Below are 23017 nucleotides of genomic sequence, written 5' to 3' on the forward strand. Positions count from 1 at the left end.
TTCCTAAACCCTTGTTGGCTCCATGTTGATCCCACAGGCATCCTTGAAGTGTGTTCAGAGAGCATGCAGCAAGATGATCAGCACAGGCTGAGACTGCAGGATTATTAGCTTAGAACATGGAAGCAGTTACAGTCCCCAGGTGTGATGGAGAACCAGCAGCAATGGCTGGAGGCCTCAACTTGTGCCAAGGGAGGTTTAGGTTAGACATGAGGAAGAATTTCTACATTGAAAGGGTAGTTAAGGCTTGAAACACACTGTGCAGGGAAGTGGTGGAGTCACCATCCCTGGTGGTCTTCAGGAAACATGTAGATGAGGTGCTTAGGGACGTGGTTTAGCAGGCATAGTAGTGAAGGACTTACGGACTTGATGATCTGGAAGGTCTTTTTCATACCGGAATGATTTTATGATTCTAATGTAGCCATGCTGGTGTGACATTGCCTTGCCACACCAACGTTACAGGCCATCAAACCTACGTTGGGTCAGTGTCTGGGTTTGCAGAAGCCCTGTCTCTTTGCTGACTACAGTGGAAACCTCAGGGACAGGTGTCCTGCCTTCCCCACACAGGTAGTGTGATCACATAGCAGCGTGATTACCAGCCCATTCAGATAGCACCGAGCACATCGGTTGCCCCAGAGTCATGCCACGCAGTTACCATATACAGTTAGGAGTTTGACAATAACAGGATTATTCAGTTTTAACATGGGCTGGACTATTGTACATCTTCCTTTAATCTTTACAGGGATCTTGGTACTCTCTCTTGAGTATGTTTAAGCTCATTTTGATTACTGGTTCATTCTGACTTCCTGAAATTTAAGCTGGAGGAATTTTCACAGAGAAAAAGAGAGAAACTAGTAGGAGAGCTGGAGACAGCTACAAGGGAAAGTAACCTGCAGTCCTCTGATATTASTTAGTTAGACCAGTTTTCCTTACACCTTCTTCCAACATGTCAACCTGTAAATTACATCATTACCTATAGACCTTTGGGAAAAAACAAAAACAACAACAACAACAGAAAAAAAAAACTGTTTATCTCCCTAAAGAGATAAAAAAGCTTTATCTTCCTTATMTCCCATATTCCTTCTGAACATGACACCTGGATAAGGAGCAACTTAAAAATGGGTGGTGAAAGCCGTATTTTTTCTCTCTGAAGTGAGTGCAGTCCTGCCACTTTCCCCTGTGTGGAGAGGAGCGTGTAGAAGATTTAGCACTGGAGCATGGAAGCTTGCTTGGAGTCATGGAGATGCATTTCCACGTTCTGCAGTCTATACATAGCCTCATGTTTTCCATCACGTGACCCATGGCAGACCTGATCAAGGCCACCTGATTATACAGACTAAACAAAGGATGTGCAGGATGGTTTCTCCCATCTGTTGACTAATGAAATATAGTTTCTGATTAGATCTTTGTACCCTATGCACATGGCAAATAGAGCCAAGCACATCAACTTAAGGATGCCCCAAGGAGCTATTACCAAATATTTCATATTCTTCTCATTACTGCTRTTTATTTACTGCCTTCAGAATGAAAATAAAGAAATCTACTGGTACCATAAAGAAGTAGAATCAGTAAAACTAACAGGATTTATTTCTCAATTATATTTCCTAGAGAGCAGAAGTAAAAAGCCATGCATCACTTTTACTGGCTGAAGTCAACAGTCACAATGGTTATAGTTTTCATTATTTCTCTGGTTCACTGCTATGGTGGGCAGCAAGTATCTTTTTACCCATCCCCTACTCTAAAAGCATTTGTAGTGCACTTAGTAGTGTTAATGCAATCTTTGTAAGTGTTTTCCCATTCATCTTAATCTCTCTACACTGTCTCTAAGAAACAAATAAAATGGGGGTGAAAAAAAAAAGCCACTCAAGGASGCATAACTTTGATCAAGAATTACCAGAAATCCCTTTTGGATTTGTAGAAAGGCGTCAGCACCAAAAATTGATATTTACAAAGAAAGTGTTGTTTTCTGTGTGCATTCATGCTATCCTATCCAGAATTTCTGTAGTTCCCTAAAGTAYAAGCAATCATTCTTAATTTTCAAGAAGGATATCTCCAAACAGAGAGATTACCTTTAGGGACTTTAAGTTGTAGTCATTTCATAACATTAGACACCTCCCTGAAGTAATGACAGAAGAACAAGAGAGAGATAAAAAGAAAGATTCTAAACAAAGAGAATAAATAAAACTATAATTAAATAAATTTTAAAAAGTTCTGCATATTGGGTCCTATATCAAATATTTATGAATATACTTGCATACTTGCAAAATATCTAAGGCCAAATTACACTACCTACTTAAGAAAAAAAAAAAAAAAAGCAGAATTTAGCCCTCTATCTTTTCTTTTTGTTGCTCTACTCACATCACGTAAGAATTACAGCCCTGGACCAGAACAGTTCAGTGTGTTGTTTCTAGCACCAGCCACTATAAAAAGCAAAGAGAAAGCTGCAGTAAAAGCTGTCTTAAATATTTTAATACAGCCTATCCATAAGGGAAGTTTCTTCTCACGGTCTGTATTAGAGGTGGCTCGCACCCTGAACCATTAATATAAATGTCCATTTCCTGCAAGAAATTCCTCCACATATAAAATTCCTCCAGATGTAAGACTTCGGAAATCTCTACTATTATAATCCCGAATATCCTTGCTATCAATATGAAAGCCCAGTCTTTGCTGTTAAATTCTTAACTTCAGCGCTGTTTTGTAGAAGTGTTTTCCTATGACTGTGCATTAGGTGCAGTATGTCCTCCTAATATCTAAATTACCCCCTTCCTTTAATCTCAGTAGCAGCCTCTTTATCATCTTAGCATTTGATTGATCTCTTCTATGCCATTTTTCCTTCTGTGTGCCATAATTATGTTCCTTCTTAATCACCATTTCTGAGCAGTGCATGCCCCATGGCACTTTCTGCTCCATGGGGCTGTGATTGACCCCAGACGGTCCTAGTTTGGTTCCATCTGTGTGTGTGACCTCTCTTTGCAGCTAYCTAGCTCTGTACGCCTACAAGCCTCAGAAGAACGATGAGCTGGAGCTGCGCAAAGGTGAGATGTACCGGGTCATTGAGAAGTGTCAAGACGGCTGGTTCAAAGGCACCTCTCTGAGAAGCGGCATGTCCGGAGTCTTCCCAGGCAACTACGTGACTCCCGTTTCCAGGTGAGAACCAATGGCTACGGATATGCCAGTGGATATGCCTGAGCAGGGGGTGGGAGGAAATCTGTGTCTTCAGGATACTGAAAAATAAAAGGGGCAAATCTGTTTTTAAGTGCTTCCCCACCAGAAATTTTTCAATGACAGTGTCATCCATTGTAGACTTTGATGAATTCCTTTTGCTTGCAGCTTCAAACTTACTCATATTTTCAGAAGATCTTGTTARTTGTTTTTAATGTTGGCACTTACAAATGGTCCGATGGGCCCAGCCTTAATTGTTTTAAAGATTCTGTTGGTTAATCATTTCATTTTATGGAAACAGTGGTCATGAATGGGAATGAGCAAAGTAAGGAATATTTATGGCTTGCTTTGTGGTAGCCCTGATTTAGATTTTGTTTTCCTGAGATCAAAGCTCTTGGATTATTTGAATCAGGACTAATGTTTCAACAATTACAAGCAATTCAGCATATTATTTCATATTAGCTACCTTTGTCTCACTTGCAAAAGATAAGAAAAGAATAGCATGTTTGGGAAGGAAGGTATACCATTTGTTAGAGTTCAGTATTGGAGAATCTCAAATCCAGGAGTATTTGTAATCTGGAGTCTACTCTTTGAAATACTCTACTAGCTGAGGAAAAAGTGCACCGGAGTGTCCCAGATTGCTTTGTCCTAAGTGCTCCTTGAATGTTTCCAAGCACAAGTCCATCTATCCTTTAAAGTAGCTTTGGGTTTGCAGACTGGACTCATTCCTTCTACTCTACAGGCTCCTTCCACATGCACACAGTTCCCACTGTTTTTCACTGCTCTCCAAGGAAGTGTACCTCACAGCTCAGAAAGTGTTGAAATTGAAAAGTTGTTCCAGGTTCACTCCKTTTTCAGTTTGTATGAAGTTTGTAATATGTGAACTGGGCAAGATTAAAAATTAAGAGCAGATCAGATACTGATAATAACCTACTGAGAGACCTAATATTGCATCAATTCATAGAGTCTTAGCTGTTCATCAACCTGAATATATTTACCTGATTTTTATAGAACCCCTTGACTGCCTTCAGTCCTTGCCTCTTCAGGTCTTAATTAGTAAAGGGGTCTGTGTTAAAGTGGTGGTGATCTGAATCAGCAAGACCTTATTAAATGCAGCATGTCACAGCTAGAACAAGACACAGGGAAGTGCTAAAGGGCAAAAGTCCTCCCGACAAAACCCAAGAGCAGCTTTATGATTATGTTTATGATCCTGTGAACTAATTAAGTTGCTGCATAAATCACCCTCAGTGAGAACAGCAAGAAAAAAAATCAGATAGGAACAAAATATCTTATTTTCTGCTCTTCCAACTTACTTTGTTCCTCTTTATTTTGATACCAAAACATGGATTAGATTCATACATGTTTTCCTGCTGCTTTGTATAAAATGCAAGAAAAAGAAGCTGAACTAGCAAGAAAAGAACTGGACTAGATTTATAAGCCACCAGGGCACGTATGTGTGAACAGAACCTAATGAAAAAATATTTCCAATGCAGGACTCCTCAGAAGGAGAGACAGGCACAGGAGAGCAGCAAAAATTTGCCACATCCTGCATCTATCCAGCTCTATAGGAGTCCCAGATGAAGTTATTCTACCTGTCAGTGAGCRTGTTTGCCCAAACAGCTCTCAGTGGATTATAATTAGATGTGCTTTTCTGGCAAATCCAAGCTTCAAAAAGTTTGAAGAAAAAGAAATTCCATGCATTTAACAAAAACAAAATATAAACCAGACAAATGATGCATGATGAAAAGAGTAAAAGAATTAAAAATCTGATGACACTGCTGGGTTATCTTTCGTCTTTCTGGTTTTTTGTTTTTTTTTTTTTTTTCTCAATGGAGGACTATCTTCTGCACTTCTGGATCGTAATTTCTGGCCTGTCTTTTGGCTGCTGTCAGAATTTGTACCTGCACATGCACTGTTTTCCTCAGAGGTAGTTCTTGTCCTCTGAACCAGACCGCATTATTCAGCATACTCCTTTTCCTTTCTCTGCTCCCACACAAGTTTGGGCCCTCCCTTCCCACGACCCATATGCTGATTGTACATATGTGCACTGTGCTCTTTCTGTAATCACCTCCTCTCTTGTCCACCTCCTGCCTTATTCTCATTTCCTCCACATTTCATTCTGCATCATATCCTCTTCCTGCCTGCTTCTTGAAGGGGACATGAGCACATGGGACGGCCAAGAAGAGCAGAAGCAGTAGCCCCCATTTAGATTTTGTTTTTCCCTCTGTTTCATAGCATCTCCTGCTGTCAAGGGTAAAGCATTAGGGAATCTGAGTGAGGAAATGCTGCCGAACAGCAGCCAAGCCTATGCATTACTGCCTTGTTTCCCTGGTCAGAGAGTTTTTACTTAGTGGTAAGAGGAATGAGACCGGCTTGTCTGGAAAATGGCTCCATGCTGGACTTTTTGCATAGGAGAAACAGACTCCTTCCTTCCCTCTGTCACATAAATGAGAGAGAAACTCYGAGAGCAGTGAAAGATGGATTGTTTGCTGCTGGAAGTTCCTTTCCTGGAAGGTCAGCTGAGTTCCCTTCCCTTTTGCATTTCCTTAGCAAGTCTAACCTAGAACTGGTTAAAGAACTAGAGTAAGTACTCAGACAAGGCCTGATAAATTAATTTATTTTGAGGCTTCTGCAGTAAACATGCAGAGGTTTGGTGCTGCCCATCTTTTTTTTTTTTTTCCTACAGTGGGGTTGTATGAAGATTTAGTCTTAAGAAAGAGTCTTTGAGTCTAATTTGTTTGTCACTCCGTCCTTGCTTGTAAAATAGCCTTTGGCACACCAAATGGCATTTGGGAGACATTCCTCTGAATTCAGATTTGGATTTTACTAGAAATTATTCAGACAGAGGCGTAGCCAAAGAAAGTAAGTGGCTGAAGAGATGATCTTTCCATTTTCACCTTGACTTCGTCCGTTAAGATGAAGGGGTGCGGATGCCCTGGCACGTGCCTATAACCCTGTTCCTAACCCCTGGCTTATTTCAGCCCCCGAGCCAGGACCTGTGCTGAGGCCCTTGATGGCAGTGGCAGGTGCGTGTCGGGGTCTCCCCATGGCGCTCACGCTCTGCTCCACCCCACAGAGTGCCCGCGGGAGCCGGGCAGCCGCGCAACAACCCCGGCGGAGCGGCGAAAGGGGCGCCGGGCGCCATCCACRCCGGAGGGACGAGTCACGCGAGCGCTGCCGCGGCCGTCAGACCCACGGCCCCCGTGCCCGCGCCGCAGGCGCACCCGCAGCTCCCGGGAGCCTCCCCGCAGCTGGGCAACTGCTTGAGGTACTCGGCGCCCGCCGGCCAGCCGCGCAGCGCCGTGCAGATGGGTAGGTACCAGCGCCCGCGGGCGCCTCGCGGGGCCGGGGCACCCACAGCGCCTCCCTGCAGCGCCGGCCGCCGGGGTCCAACAGCCCCCGCGGCTCTCGCCGCTCTCCCGCTTGAGCCACCGCTCAGTCGCCGCGAGTAGAATATGCTTTATTTGCTTGTAATATTTATGGGCTCCTATTGATCTCCGGGAACCACGTTGTGTTTATCAGATTGTTCTGTTGCTACAGCTGAAATAGATTATGGTGTTTACAAATATTTATACAAGTTATCTGAGCGCAAGCAAGCACCCTGCATACTGAGGAGATTAACAGTGCTGAGTCCGTCTGGCTTGCCGACGGAGAAAAAACCCTGCTCTTATCACAGGGCAAGTAATATGCGACTTAAAATTAAGAAGCATTTCACTAGGCTTCGGGGATGAAAGGTATTTATTAGGTAGAAGCAGGACCCAGTGTTAGCGATAAAGCGAGAGATCTGAAAAATGCCGCCACCTTTTTGAAATGAGAATAAGAGCCTCGCGCACCAGGGGGCCTCTGTTCTGCTTTGGCTTCCTTTTGATGTAGGGCACAATTTTCTAGAGCACAATTTATGCCCTTTTCCCGGATGTTAAACAGCTCTCGCGTTGAATAAAGTAAAAGTAAATCCTGTGGTGGAACTTTACAGCAACATTTGAAACCGTTTGCTTCCAACACGTTATGGGAGCGCGAGCCATTGTGTTTGCAGAGAGAGATCACTGAGGACCACGGCTCCCGAAAACTGAGGTCCTAGGAACAAAGCAGAGCAGATGAAAAGGAGAAAGTCACCACCGTGCAAAGTCATTGATTCCTGCCTTTAGAAGTCAGAAGGGACCGTTATGACCATTTAATCTCTCCTCCTTCCCAGTCCAAGTCAAAGGAAAAAAATGTAGTCAAATACACATGAATCTGAACCTTGGCCAGTGCCTTGACCTGGCATCCATATGAGGCTGCAGAAAAGACTGGTTATGCTCTTTTTGCCTGGTTGAGCGGGCTCCTCTTCCCCTCAGGCTTACATGCATGCAAAAGCCCTGCTGCTCACCACTGCAAGGGCAGAAACGTCCACTCTCAGGACAAGGCGCACGAGGCGTAGCGGAGTGCCRAGGGCAGAGGGATGCTGGTCTGCCCCGTGCTTGATGACGGGCACCAGAGCCTCGGAAGTGCCCGTGCACCCCCACCTCGCAGCCCAGTCCCCCCTTGGCTTGCAGGACGTGTTTAGGCAGCTCCTGATGCCTCATATCCCCTCGCCACCGGAAGAACACGCTTCCCCGTGGCAGAGAGGAAGGATTGTTTTTCCCCCGTGCACTCAGATTACCACACACCTTCCCTCCATGGCGCTGGTGCATTATGGCTCCAGCTGCTTCCTAGATTTAAGACTGGTCCTCCAGGGCACTCTGGTGTTTTAATCTGCCAAGGAGTCAGCAGGCTGCGTAAACCACCGACCACAGAGCTGCTCTGAAATCTCGAAAGTGGGAGAGCTCCCAAGCTGTTCCAGAGGTGTTCATGAGATTTTTTTTTTAATTGAAGGGTTAAATAAAGGAAACCTTTAAAGATTACCAGTATTCCTCTGCATAATGGATGTCCTAACTGGTATCCTGCGAGTAGCAGCTCTTCAAAATAGGTCTTTTCTAGTCCTGTGGGCAATGCAGACCCACTTCTTGAAAAGCTTTACAAGAGAAGTAAGCTGACACAATATTCAAATCACGTTTCTGTTGGCTTGCAATATACATGAGTAACAAATCAATTTTGCACAAGGCCACTAATGTAGGAGTACACCCAAAATGAAATACGAGTGGTGTAGAACAAAAATAGCCTTCAGTGAGCATTGCTAATTAATAGCATGTTTGATGCAGCACAGTCCAGATCCAGAGATACCACAGCAAAGGCATACATTGCAAAACTAAGCAGCTGAAATTACAGAATAAAATTGGAGAGCCCTGCTCATAGTTGATTTTTTTTTTTTCTATTTATTCTGCTGTTTCTCATGCTTTCAGTTTCCTTCATGTAATGTACTTCCCTGATATGATTACCAAATCAGTCAGGTACACACAGTGAAATTCCGTTGTAGTGATTTTATTCTAGATTTGGGAAAGTCATTCCTCCCGACAACTAGCTACAACCAGCAATTTAAAAACTTGACCCTATAAGTTTAACTAGCCCAGAAGATTAGATTTCAGGCAGCAGGGGTGGTTCATTAAACAGGTTCAAAACAGGAAAAATCAGAAGGAGATAACCAGTGGTGTCCTATCTACCTCTGTGGAAATGAATTACACTTTCCAATGTATGTTCTTGGTGATCCAGGGAGGGAAAAATGGTAAATATTAATAATGACAGTGTTGAAGGGTGCATAGTAACAACTTTTAAGCTCATCAACATCCTACAGCCTAAAATCACTGCAGGTTCAAGACTAGTTTCTGGACATGAAAGCTGGTTTGATTTGCTATGAGGAACTTTAATAAAAACAGAAGTTTTAGAATCAGGGAGTAACTGAAGACAATCATGTAAACGATGGAGATGCTTATCTGACCATCACTGACCCATCTGGCTGAGTATCTCTTGCCATAATATGTCCCAAGGCCAGGCAATGAAATTCCCTCCAGACCTCAAAAGTGCTCAGCTGCTATATTGAATATAGTAAATAGCACTCCTTATCTTTTTCATCTCCATTAATGGCTGCTGCTGCTAGCTGCAGAAATAGAAAATTATGGTTTGAGTTCTAGCATTTTTGTTTAGTTACATCTTGAGCAATTACTTTTTGTGCTGCTTAAAAAGAAAACAGCAGATCAAGCAGGTTGAGAGGTTTTTTTTTCTTTGATGAAATGCTGCTTGCCCTAAAGAGAGCCGATTTTTTAAAGTCAAAACTTTCTGGTCAGGAATGGATGTAGTTCAACCAGACTTCATCTAGGAAGCTGTTGTGGCTCAAGTTGCAATGAGAAGGAGAAGGAAAGTCAAAGAGAAAACACAGCTACACAGAGCTGTTCTCTGTGGAGAACAGACAGATCCAGTGTTTTCCCTTTCCCAGGTGAATGCCCCAATCACCAGAATAGGGGTATTGTGGAATGGGTAAGTAGGCTGCGCTCAGAAAAAAATCTTCAAAGGCTCCAATTTTGCGCTGATGCAGAACTAAACCAGATTACAAAACCTTGAAATCATTTGTGAAATGGGATTTTTCCAGCCAGCTCTTCTATTGAATTGTGTAAGCGAGTGAATGTAGACTCAGCTTCTTGGTCTATACATACTAACTTGGAGGTCAAAGAAAACAACATTGTAGAAACAGACCTGGAGCTTTGTCACAAGTTTTGACAAAAGGCACACCAGAGGCTCCTGAATCCCTGGAGAACAGACCTCAACAGTCCATTTTGGTTACCATTAAACAGATGAGTGCTGATTCCTAGTTCCTAGTGGTTAAGAGCAGGGTTTCCTCCACTGGGGAAGGAAGGCTAAATTCGCAGCATAGGCTTTAGGGACCTTACCGGCAGAGACAAGGCCGATCTCATAAATACCCCAGTGAATTTATGCTTGATTTATCTTGCACAGCACAGTGATTTGCTGTTGATCATTTTTGTTAAGACAAAAACAAGGCAGCTTTCTTTGTAATTGAGTTCTGCAAGGTCGCTTTGGATCACAAAAGCTAGTCCTTTGGGTTCACTGTTGCCTTGCTCCAAAACATAAGCAGGAAGTCAACAGCAATGTCATGAGGGGGTCTCAGAGGTCCTGAAAACACATCTCAGTTGGAATAACATCTCAGTTGGAATAAAAAGTAAGAAAGCGCTTTAAAGCATAATACGCTTTTTATCTGTTTCCAGGCATGGCTAGCAAGGCGCCTCCACAGCTGCAAAGCGGGGGAGGACAGGCCATTTCGGCYGTCTGCTTTTGTAACCCGAAGCGGGATTTCTAGGATTTAGTCAAAAATGGTTGCAGGCTGGGATATTGCTGGTTAGGAYGAGCCATAGCTCTCTTTGGGCTCCAGCAGGCATGTGGCAGAGATTAGAAACGCACAGCCCTCTCCTTGCCCACCGCGTGCCCCTGGCCAGCTACGGACCTCTGCAAAGCGCATTGAACCCATTGAATTTTGAGCTAGCTGTGGCAGGATTTTTTGTCACAGACCTTCAATCCCGACACAAAGCAGCACCAGGGTTTAACACGCGCTCTCTCATGCTTCATGTCCCCGCACAGCTCACCCCGCGGCGCAGGGCCCCGAGCGGCCCACAGCCACCGTCTCCCCGCTGCGCACGCCGAGCTCGCCCTCGCGCCTGCCGGCCGCCACCGTGCGCCCTCACCCCGCCGTCTCGCCCCAGCACAGCCTGCAGCCGCCGGCGCCGGGGCTGCCGGGCGCCCGGCCCCTCATCCCGCTGACCTCGGCCGCCGCCGCCATCACCCCGCCCAACGTGAGCGCCGCGCACCTCAACGGCGACACTGGCAGCGGGCCCCTCGGCGGCATGGCGGCCCCCGGCCCCGCTGCYAAGGCGGAGGAGAGGAAGAATGAAAAGGTAAGAGAAACAAGCCCGAGGAACCCTATTTTATTCCCTCCCTCCTTCGCTTCCCACTTCCGTGCTGCAGATCCCATCCTTTTGGGCGGACATGGGAAGAGGCGTGATAGTTAGGGTAGGGTCCCTGCCCTAGGGATAGGTAGGGATAGGTAGGGTCCAGGTCAACCCACCAAGCTGGAGGTCTGGCAAGTTTACAGAGCTGGCACCTTGTCTGCACCGCAGAGCCATGGACTGCCCTTATCTCCCACTTGCCGTCGCGGAGGACGGTAAAAAAGGCAAGGATGCTCTACCGAATGCAACACCCCCGTGTTTTGAAAAAATTGAGCAAGTCAACAAGAGTTGCTGATGCCTGCCAGGCCCTCTATGAAGGGCAAAAGCTGCTTTTCATCATATACCAGCTGGGCATCCATATCTAAGACTATTTTCACACTTTTTTTTTCTTTTTTTCTCTCCCCGGCATCTGTTCATTGGTTCTACTTTAGCAATATCCCCTTGCAGATGAGGAGTGAGGGGAGCTGCTGATCTGCCGAATTGCTGCGCTCTGGCGCACCCAGTGATGGGTGTCTGGATCGCGCAAGTTCACGATAGCCTGGAAAGACAACAGAGTGGGGACCRAGGCTTCAAAGGCAGATGGTCAAGTCATGGAATTGCATGGAAGAACCTATATGGGGTATAAGCCTCAGGGCTGCTGATGGAGGCATTATAAAACACGGACATGTCAACAGTCAGAGCTGTTTAACTGCTCTATAAACATCTCAGTTTCTATCAGAAAATTTCATCGCCCTGATGAAATAGGGAGACGGGGATTAAATATGACACYTTGCAGCGGATGATTGATACGTTGCTGGTTCAGGCTTTCAGGAGTCAGCACTGGGAGCAGTGCCTCAGTGCTTGTCCCTTACACACCTTGCTAAGGAAAGACAGCGTGGAGGGCTGTTCTAAGCACTCAACCTAAAATGCTGTTCCATAGTAATAATTTTACTTTTACCAGAAGTTTACACATTGCTAACAGTTTTTATGTATCAGTGCTGAGAGCTGTCTCTTTATGCCATAGCTGACCCTTCTGATTAAATATGTATTGGAAGCAAATACCTASTTTGCATCTGAATATTAAGACGAGATGTAGGGGCTTGGTTTTCCTTTGGACTTGCAGAAATTCCTTTCCGTAACTTCTCCAAGCTTTTCCATGGTGACAGACACATATGGGGTAAACATTTACTCTGTACACAATGATACTAAGGTTGGAGATCTCTCGAGTATGCAGAGGATAACTGGTACATACCACATGTGGTCAGGGTTAGTGATAACTCCTCATTTCACAAAATGAGGAATGTGAGTTTTAAAATCTCTTCCTTAATCCTGTCTTGAAATTTCTCCAAGTGTCTTTCACTAAGCAGGAGAAGAGTATAGAACCTCTGCTCTGGATCTAAAAATTAAGTACTTGTTTTCAAAGAATAAATTCCAAGTGTACATCAAGCGCTTCACGGTATGTGACCAGCACAGTACCTTCTACTTCTGCAAGCCAGAGAAAGTGTACGGTATTTGGCAGACACTGATAGATTTGTGTGTTACTTCAGAAACATCTTCTTTCAGGCTTTGTATGTTTAATACTTGCTAAAACTCAGCAGGCCGTTCTATACATCCATATATTTTAATCCACATGGGATTAGACACACAGATTTCCTAGGTAAAATGCTAGTTCCTTCTTAAAATAATGATTAAGCTTGCCCAACCTGTTATAGCTTTAAGTTACTGAATTTGGATGCAGGGGAGTGAAAGTCATCTTTTTTTGAGCTCCACGGATAATGAGGAGAAGCAAATACTGTATTATAGCAACACAAAGACTAGTACAATACCTTGGAATTAGGAGAAAGAAGTGACAATTGAAATAGTCATATCTACCTCGATGGACTGGTGCATAACTGTCCTCTGTGTTGAACAGTAGATTCCTGAACCTACTAAAATATGATCCATGTCATATTTCACTTTCATTTTAGAAAGATATGAGTTAATGATGCTTCCTTTCCAATTAAAAGTGGAAAACGTACATAATCCAAATCAAAGCCAAATATGTGTTTGAAGCTACTTGAGATCTTGGATAGTGCCAGGCTGAAAGACATATAGCTATTCAAAAAACAATCCGAGGTTCAGAACTTGAGCCGTATCTGGAACCATACTTGATATTTCCAAAGTGGAGACTAATTGGTCTTCATTGGTAAAAGGAGAACTGTTATTCAGAAGGAAAGTCTGTGGAGAGAGGCAGTATCTCCTATAGGTAGAGCTGTTAGGAAAAAAACCCTGATAGGTCAGAGGGCCAAAAAAGAATAAGCAGGGACAGAGCTAGCAAGCTGCCAGGTAGGCAAAGATTGGAAACCATTTATCTGAATTCAATTTCATTATATTAATCAGTCAGGTACTTTGAGATGAAAGGAACAGAGGAGATGKTAATAAAAGGAGTGGTAATAAGGTCTTCAGTTCTACTGAACATAGACTGGAAGAAATACACAGGTAATTATCTCCTGAAAAAAATGAGATTAGCAAGTATTATTTGAGGTAATTTGTAATGTGCCATAAAAMTAGCATCTTTGTTGGAATCAACAATTTTTGTTATCCAGCCAAATTACGGATTTTAATCCCCAGCCTTGTCTTTGGAGGTATTTTGTAGAATTTCCTTGAGAATTAGGGCTGAGTGGTCAGTGGGAGAATGGGTGCTTTCTGAATCATTCTCTTGTTAAATAACCTCATTTTTATGCATCCTGATCATGAGCATGAGTTCACTGTGATACTGAGGATGCATGGGATATAGCAAGTAGTCTRTAGTCCTCAATGAACATGCTGAGGATCCATTGATTTTCATGGTTCTTTTATAAATGTTTCTCATGAGGGTTTTGGACATAAATTGCAACTTTTGCACGCATTACTCTGTCAAACTTTATGCAGTTTTGTTCAAATTAAGAAGTTCAGATGAAGTCAAGCAAGGTTGGCTGGCTTCTAGCAGACCAGGCTGGGAGATAGTGGGAAAAAATATTGTAAAATATGATCCTCTACTAATTTGTGTTTTATGATTTCCTATCTAGATTCCGCTCAGGGATACTGAATGTGACACCAAGGGGCAGCTGTTGTAGTGAGACTGTCTGTGTTATATGGGTAGTTTATTCCAGGATGGGATCACTTTTTCCTTGGGAACAGCTCTACTGAGTGTTTTGATGAGGTAGTCATTGCTAATGCTTTCCTCTCTGTAAATGTCTTAGATTCCAATTATATATCAGAAGGTTTTTTTTTTTTTCGGTGTGCAACAGCCAGGTACAGGCACATTCAAGATTTCTCTAAAATGAAGGGACTCTRATTCCATTTCTTTCTTGTGTTTCATTGTGGCTTCAATACAGGTGTCAGAAATAATCTCAAGAGTTGTGGCTTTCAGCTCAGTGGGAATAGCTTTCCTGCTCATCTTCTATTAGAATAGCAAATAAATCCTCAGGTCTGGTTTTTTTTTTGTTTGTTTGTTTTTGTTTTTTTTTTTTTTTTTTTGTTTGTTTGGTTGGTTTGTTTTGTTCATCTTTAGTTCTCTTCTTTAACTTATTTGTCAAGATATTGATCAGATCTCCCAAACTGGCGGGTAAACCTTGGCACTTAGATTCATATTTTCATTCACCCTAATAAAAGGCTCTGACTGTCAAATTCCCACTGATTTATTCTGGAGACATCATGAGGCAAAATTGTGGCTTGGCACCAGTTTTCACTCGTCATGCACCTATCCCAGGACGATCCTGTCTGCAACTGGGCTTTTGCTCAGCTTCTCAGTGTCCTGACTAGTCTCCTGCTCAGCTGGGAATAGTTTCAAAGCTGTTCTTCATTGCCAGCTGCTAGTGGTAGTTGATGAGAGACCGAGTGATGGATAGTGCTCAAGTCCACTGTGCRGCAGTGCTTGAAAAGTGCTTGGGCAGCCAAGCAGGCTTAGAAGTAGAGTGCTTGAAAATCAAAGCTCTTGCAGYGCTGCACTAACTCAGTCCAGAGCAGCAGGAAACGCAGCTCACACAGAGGTAGAGCTGGCACCTCAGTAGTAACAAGCTGGAGAGAGAATAAAAACAAGAAAGCATGGCAAAAGTCAAAGGAGTAACATGGTAAGGGCAGCCTAGGAGAGATGTGGGCATTAGTGGCTGCCAGGAGGTATAGCAGGAGGCAGCAGGGAAAGAGTGTCAGTGGGGAGAGTTGAGATGAAGGGTGCTATAAAACTCACAGAAAGAGAATGTGAGAAGGGAAAGTTGGAATGAAGGTGCTAACACTTATCTAAAGAAAGTAAGGGACAAGGAGTAAAGTTTTAAGTACTTCCTGTTTTAAGCCATTTTTTMTTCTTTTCTAAGAAGAAAGTTTCCTTTCTACAAAGGAAAATGATACTGCCCCCATAAGTCACTCCCCAAGGTCATATTCAGGAGTGTCCCTAAAGCATCACAGGGACAGGAGGGAGCTCAAAGAGAAAGCAAATAGGGAATGCTGCTTCCTTTAAGGATAGGGATGCTTTCAGGGGTTCTCTGGGCTACAGATTCATCATTTATCTCCATGTGTAATCATCTGAAACTCAGAGAATACAATCCCTGTTCCTGAATCTTCCAAACGTCTGAAAGAACGGATCCTAGCAGCAGAATGGAAGCAAAACCCTGCGGTTATTGGGGCTATTTAAAATGAGGACCTTACTTCTCAGTCATGATGAGCACTGCTCAGGTTCAACTAGTAGCTTACAGCTGAGAACGTGTAATTATGGCGTGACTACTATTTTGACCTCAGTCCATTTCTTCTATAATAGTTTCTGCTGTACATAATCTGGGCTGGTGCTTAATACCTCTGATAAAACCACTTGTTGGAATGAATTAATGCATTTCTCATTAAATGTGCTCTTCATTACATTAATCAAATCAAGCAAATCACACTGGGTGGTTTGACCACTGTAATTAAACTTTCTTTAAAATCCATTCATTTGGCTTTTGATGAGAATTTTGATTAAACTCCTCCAAAATGTCTGGCACAATTTCTGCTAAAGAGAAGAAGAAGGAAAAAAAAAAAAAAAAAGAAGTTGTTCTAGTCAACAAGCCACAAACTTGTCACCCAGGTACATGAGCTCTTTTCCATTGTACATAGCTAGATCACACAGAAAGATTTGAAAATCAGCAACATAAATGCTTTTTATAAGTGTGCTAAGAAAAAATAAAAACTATTTGTAGCTTTGAAATTGGTAACTATGTTCCTGGGATTTGTAGAAGAGCTGAACAAGCAAATGGGAAAATATATTGTGATGCTGTTTATTGGTGCTAAGATAGCAAAAGGTCATGCCTTCAAAAAGGGACTTTGAAGATGCACCAGCAGCTTTGCATATGAGGACTGAATCAGTCAACATCTGTCTGCTCTGTGTTCTCGCCACTAGCACTCACTTTCCCAAGTACTGGTCATTCTGCCCAGAATGGCATCGTTCTTCCAAAGATGCGGTATGTGTGGGATGATGCTGGTGTGAGGACTACATTACAAGATAGAGCAAGCCAAGGCCTGTCCTCTGGCCCTGCAGACAAACGCCACTTCATGACTTGCATCCACCCATCCCTGCTTTCTTCTCCACCCAAGAGAGGGTGACGCATCCAGACTCCTGATGGGAATAGTCTGGGTATGTTGTGTGGCCCAGACTGTGCCCATGCATTGCCCTGGGACAGCGTTAGCTGGCATGGGCCAAAACCACAGAGAACAGTGGWTGCAGACCAGTGTTTGATGCTAAATCCTGGCGTTTTTTTATGTCCCACTATAGACATGACCAGGCAGACTTTTCCCTGCACTGCTCCCCTTCTCTGCCTTCCTCTGTTTTGCAGCCTGGTCCCTCCAGGCCATGTCCCTCRCCATAGACCTTGCCTGCTCAGCAGCCTTGCCTGGCTTTACACAGGTCTGGAGGCTAGATCAAAGTCCCTTTGAAAATTTAGCTCTGTAAACTCCAAGATGCTCTTTGGCTTGGTTTTATATTAAAACTCTCTGCTGAAGCTGTAAGTTAGTAGAAGTGAAACTTTCTAAAGGACCTTATTCTACGAAGTAGTGCACCTTCATTTTTCATTTACTAAGTTTCAACCTTTGTATTGCAACCTTTTCTCATATTAACTTGTCCCTGAGTGAAAGGGTTTGTTATCACTTCAGATCTACTAAAGAAATTGAATTCCTTATCCAGAAAATGGAAGATCAGTCTCAAAAGTAAAGTGATGAGCACCTATAAGGACTTGGCACATGAAATAACATGACATTTCATGTGAAATGTCATGACAAAAATGCTGGTCACCATGAGACAAATAAAGGAAGCTGAGGACAGAGTTGATCAAAATAGAAGATCTTTTAGATGCAAAGTCAAATGACTAACTCTAAAGTTTTGGAAAAGAAATTCCATCTTCCTCRCAGATATGAAATGATTTTATGCTTTTCATATTGCAACTGGTTCACCTAAGACAGCCTCCTAAGTTGTATTGGTATGAAATGGAATGATAACAACCAACTGGCTAAATGAAAGCAGAGCAAGAAGTAAAAATAAACAAATTGCACAAGAGCAGAAGAGCCTGGTTTGAATTCTTAGAATAACTGCATCAAAATGCAGATAGCATTAAGAGGAAGTAACTTCGAGATAGTAACATCAAGATTTGCATCAAAGAGATAAAGAATAAATTCTGTGAAGATAATTTGTTTGGATACTCTGTAGGAAGTCTGAGTTGATCCTGGAGCCAACAACGCCAACATTTCACAAATCATTTTCAGAGCCAGATTTGACTTTTCTGTTTCATATGTGTTCCAATTTGTTCATCGGTAAAGATTCTTTGATTTGGAATATTTCAGTCCAATTCTCTAAGGAATTCTGCACAGAATACATACTGTTAATCCATTTCCTTTCAACAAAAGAGGGAGGACTGTGTTCTGCACAAATGATCCACTGCTTCCCATGCTCCAGAAGGCAAGTCTTGGCTCTGTGACCAGCAAGTGATTCACCAGAAACTTGGCCAGGGAGCAGAAGCCTCTTTTTCTGGTCATGTGAGTTCAGGCCACAAAGTTCTGTTTTAAGGTAGAGAACTCGTGCTTAAAATCTCTCCAGCACCTTCTCCTTCATCGTTAGAGTTTAATTTGAAAGGACAAAAACCTGGCAACTCACTGATGAATATTTTAAGGCTGGCAAATAACCTAGCCAAAAGCATGAGCCCCAGCTGTCAAAACACAGAAAACTTCAGCTTTACAATAAAACAGATTTCTGCTATTTCTGACTGGCTAGGATTCTTTTGCTTAGATCAAGGGCAATAAGCCATTGATCAAAATTTCTTTTTCTTCTTCGCATTTTTGATGTTAGGAAATGCTTTCAAACTCCCCACAGATATTTCAAGCATTGACTTTGCTGCCAAGTCGTCTCGGAAAGCTCTTCCTCTCCCGCTCCCGTGCCCGTCTGCCTCGTCACGCTGCCGAGGGCTCCGCAGCGGAGCTTCCCATCACACCACTGCGAGTGGCTCTGCGCTGCACTCCCTGGCTCTAAGGGGAGGCAGATCCCAGTGCGGATGGGGAGTCTTTTCCAAGATGAAATCCAGTTTATTAGTTGATTATCCCAGTGAAACGTCGGCTCTGTGGCGGTGTCAAGGGGAGGCCCCTGCCCTGGCCCTCCAGACAGGACGAKGCATGGCCTAGTTTCACCCTGCACATAGACAAACTGGACACCTTGGAAGCGACACGGCTCTGGAAAACACTTGTGATGTGTCAGTTGGTGGCATCTTGGCCTCCCAGGACTTGTGTGCTTTGTGCCCAGGGCTCATTTGCTTTGCTTAGCGGTTTTCCAACTATAAACTCACATGCCAGTAAGTCTTAAGCAGCTAAGAGGCAACACGGATTGTTCACTGAGATACAACAAGTATCTCAAGTGCCAGGACGGTTGTTTTACGGGGACAAAGTTCGAGGTGTTTGTGAAATTTGGCTATAATCAACTTTTCAGTGTCTGTGCTTTACTTTTCAGTTGTGCAAATTTTGATACTTTTCCTTTCTTTGCTCCAGAGTTACCCTTAATAGCTGGATTAAAATATCTAGGGTCACTGCAGAAACACTTCYGTAAGCTCTGTTAGAAGAATTACATAAACTAAATGAAAAGGCAGTTTCTGTCAAAAGGTAAAAACCATAWCTGTAGGAACAGCACTTCATAATGGACAACAACTATCTGCCACATGTTGCTGTTCTTATCCTGTTACCCGAGGGCACAACCAACTTATAGCAGAGTGATCCCTACTTTATTTTGTACATTTTTGTTTGTTCTTCATTTTGTAGTAGAAGCAGGAAGATTCAGAAGCCCTCAGCTTTTCTTTTGCCAAATGGCAAAGTGACTTTAGAGGCAAGTGGTCTTTTCTTTTTTTGTCTGAATATCTCAAGCATCTAGTAATTCCTTTCAGACCAAGTCAAAACACGGAGTCCGTGCTTGTCTCTGAAGAAGGACTAAAGAATAATGCTCTCAAAATGCCCTCTGGAGAAAAGATTATTCTCAGGAATGCAGAAAGTGTTTCATGCAAAAAATTGCCTTTCTGGCACTACAACTGCTGTCTGCCAATAATTAATTAATAAAGGGTGCCAACCATTCAACCTTTTAAAAACCAGTTAATTATAAAAACAGAACTCACCTGTTGCTTTGCATTTTTTGCATATATTTAACTTGGTTCGGACTCACTGATCTGTTTCTTTAAAGGAAGACTAAAGAACCTGAAATATTCATCTTCGCTCAGAGCGGCCTGCACTGAGCCTGAGCAGCAGCCTGGCATTTGGCCTCATCACCGGATGCCCCAGGGACTGGGGAAGGAATTTAATGTGAATCCATGACCAATTTATTTTGCAGTAAAGTAAATTTCCTGTACTATAGTTTTTAGTCTCAAATCATGAGCAGAGCAGTTCAGAACTGGTATATTTAAAAATGGAGCTAGCAGTCTTTTTTTGATGACTTCAGAAATCTCTATTCCCTCCTGCACACCATCATGTTATTCTTTGTGTCTTAAGTTTTGAGAGAGGAGAAGTGGGAGGACTGGGAGGGAGAAACTATCAACCTGATGGTGCCTGCTGTGGCAAGGGAAACACATAACCTAGGCTTTGATCAGGACATAAAAGGCAGAACTGATTTTGCAACTTTAAATTTTTCTTCTGGACAGGTTTTATGTCTAAGCCAGATGCTCTCAGTTGGCAGGCTTAGGTGCAAGTGGCTAGAAGAGAACGTGCTGGCCAGCATTGTTCAAGGAAGGTAGATTTCCACAACTCTCCTGGGCAATCTGGTCCAGTCTTTTCATGCCCCCGGGGCTAGAAAATTCCCTCTTGTCCCTCCACAGCATGTTCTGTGCCTACGAGTGAATCCTGCTTCTTCATGTCCTGTTCCAGATGAAGAGAGTGAACAGCTGATCAATTAGCTTTCTCTTTCTAATAACCTTCTTTGTATTAAAAAGCTAATAAAGTTCTCTGCCTTCAAGACTTCACTTCTTTCAGCACAGCCAAGCCCAGTTCCTAGGACTTTCCTCACAGATAATGTTTTGGGGACTCTGTGAATAGTTTCAGCTTTCCTTGGGGTAGTCTTTGGTCTGCTGGGCTCTCAGAGAACCACTGCTCCCAGAAGTGGAGTTGAGCTGAGGCCTTGTTAGTGACAGTTAGGACTTTCTGTGGTTTACATGTGAGATGCTTGTTAACARTTTTCAACATGAATTTTGCTTTTTCTGCAACTACATCTTGACTCATGCCCTGTTGGTGATCTGCTGTAAGTCCCATGTCCCTCCCAGCAGAAATGCTAGCAGGCCGATCACTCCTCATTTTACATCTGTGCATTTGATTTCTCATTCCCAGGCTTGTCTTGGTAGATTTCACCAGGCTCGTTTGGAAGTGTTTCTCCAATTTAAGAAAATCCTTCCGAATTCTTATCCTACTTTCCCGAGCACTTGTTGATCCACTTATCTCAGGTCAGCTGCAGGTTTTAGTGAGGGCACCCTCCRAGCTGGAGCATCCAGCAGCTAATTTTGCTGGACTGAATAGCACGGAGCCTAATGCAAGCCCTGCTGGAAACAACTTGAAACCTCCTACCAGTTTGACAGAAAATCATTATCAGGAACACATCACAAAACAACTGGTAGCCTCTGGTTATCTGTCTGCAGCTTGAGTGCTGGTGGGCATGATGCTGCGTTACAAAAGAGAGGACATGAGGGGCCAGGAGGAACCCCTCAAATGCACACAGCTCTGTCCTAGCAGGAGGAAGTCCAAAGAGCAAACTTGTAAAAGATATTGCTCATACTGCCTGATCTGCTCTGGGAAGATTGTCCCATGCAAAAATAGCACAGCACAGGAGTTTGAACAGTCACACTGGCTTAACTCATGGTCCACTAATTCTCTTTAATCTTTATAGGCAGACACATTCCAATCAAACATGATCAAACCGAAGGTGAAATGATTCTATGTCAATGTTTAGCTGTGGTATTTTACTAAAAAAAAATCAGAAAAGCTGTCTGTCTTTCTGCAATGAACGACATCAGTCGATCGACCACTGGGGTCCAGAGGAAATCTTGTGCCATTATCTGAGTGTGTTAAGAGGTTTTCATCTTTATCTGTTGTAGGCAGGCTTGGAGACAGACTATTATGACTAAGCTGTCATTTCTGCTCCAGTGCAGTAGTGATTGTATCTTCTTGCAGTTTCCATCATTTTCAGATATGAGGTGTATGTGACCAACATCTTCACAGAGGCATTTGAGGCTTACACTTTTTTGTGTGTTAAAATAGACATTTCCGTTGTTATTGCTAATAGCTTTTTTTGTTGTTGTTAGTATTTTGCTGAAATACCAAATATTTGGGCTATTATGCTTTATCAGGATCCACCTTCTATTTCAGACCATGCTGACCTTTTCTGTCAATCACCTCTTAGAGAACCAGCGAGGAACACACTGAATTCCTGTTGCTAATTATTTGTCTGGTGGTAGCTCCACATTGCATAGCGACTCCCAATACCCAACAAATGAGCCATTGGTGTCCAGAGAGCTCTTGAGGCTCCAGGTGTGAGTTTGTGTGTGACCCGAGCGAGATGCCACTCACTGGCTACGTCACCAACATTGTCCTAGACCAGTTTTGATCTGAAGCATGTTCTTGGGCATCTCAGGTTCACCAAATGAGCTTGAATGTGACTTTTGAGCCTGCATGTTTTGCCTCACTGTTGGAACAGGCCAAGAAAATGGGCAATGTTGGTTTAGGTGGTGCACGTGACCGGTGGTGGTTTGTGAAATCAGTGCAACTCGGTGMATTTGATCATACGGTCCTGCCTGCAGCTCATATGTCAAGGAATAAAAAGTGGATAAAACAAACAAAGAAGGAGAAGGTAGAATGGAGAGATAAGATTGCACTGTAAAATGAACAGTGCTAGTGGAAAAGGGGAAAAAGCCACTGTGGTATTGACCACCCTCTCCTATTTAAACCTTCTCTATTCACTTTGGTTTAGCAACATTCTAGGKTTTTTTTGTTGTTGTTTATTTGTTTGTTTTGATGATTATTCTTGCTCATCTCTTTTAGAAAGGACAACTTTACTCTCCTGAAGTGATCTGACCTTTACATAAGTGTACTGCTCTTTAGCAAATGGTCTTTGCTGGCTCCATTTTTATTTTTAAATAACGAAACCATAAGCAAGGAAGAAAAGGTGAAATCCCATTATTGCTGTAGAGATGACGCTTGTTACAAATTCTGCCAGGACTTAAGCAGCTTCTAGCAAGCCTTTTGCTATTGCAAAGCTGATTCCTTAATAGTAATTACAACCCAAGTGTTGTGACATTTGGAAAGCCATTGCTTTATCCAAGAAATTGTCATGCATATGCCTTGGCATTCCTCTGACATTGACAACCACTTATTTTGCAATTCTTTAAAATTATTCTGGTATTCTTTCTTCTTTTTCTCTTCTCCTTTCCTTTCTCCTTTCCTTTCCTTTCCTTTCCTTTCCTTTCCTTTCCTTTCCTTTCCTTTCCTTTCCTTTCCTTTCCTTTCCTTTCCTTTCCTTTCCTTTCCTT

The 23017-nt window shown here is 43.1% G+C and overlaps 1 protein-coding gene across 1 annotated transcript in view; it reads left to right on the forward strand.

Annotated features, from left to right (window-relative positions):
• SH3RF3 (SH3 domain containing ring finger 3) overlaps positions 1-23017 on the forward strand; it is a 94215-nt gene that overhangs the window by 48882 nt on the left and 22316 nt on the right. The window contains exons 6-8 of the mRNA XM_026034482.1: positions 2974-3144; positions 6236-6471; positions 10660-10973. Of these exons, the coding sequence (XP_025890267.1) occupies positions 2974-3144; positions 6236-6471; positions 10660-10973 (721 nt within the window). The remainder of the gene's footprint in view (positions 1-2973; positions 3145-6235; positions 6472-10659; positions 10974-23017) is intronic.

Source organism: Nothoprocta perdicaria, unplaced genomic scaffold (assembly GCF_003342845.1).
Source record: "Nothoprocta perdicaria isolate Ctin4 unplaced genomic scaffold, notPer1 scaffold_144, whole genome shotgun sequence".
NCBI lineage: Eukaryota > Metazoa > Chordata > Aves > Tinamiformes > Tinamidae > Nothoprocta > Nothoprocta perdicaria.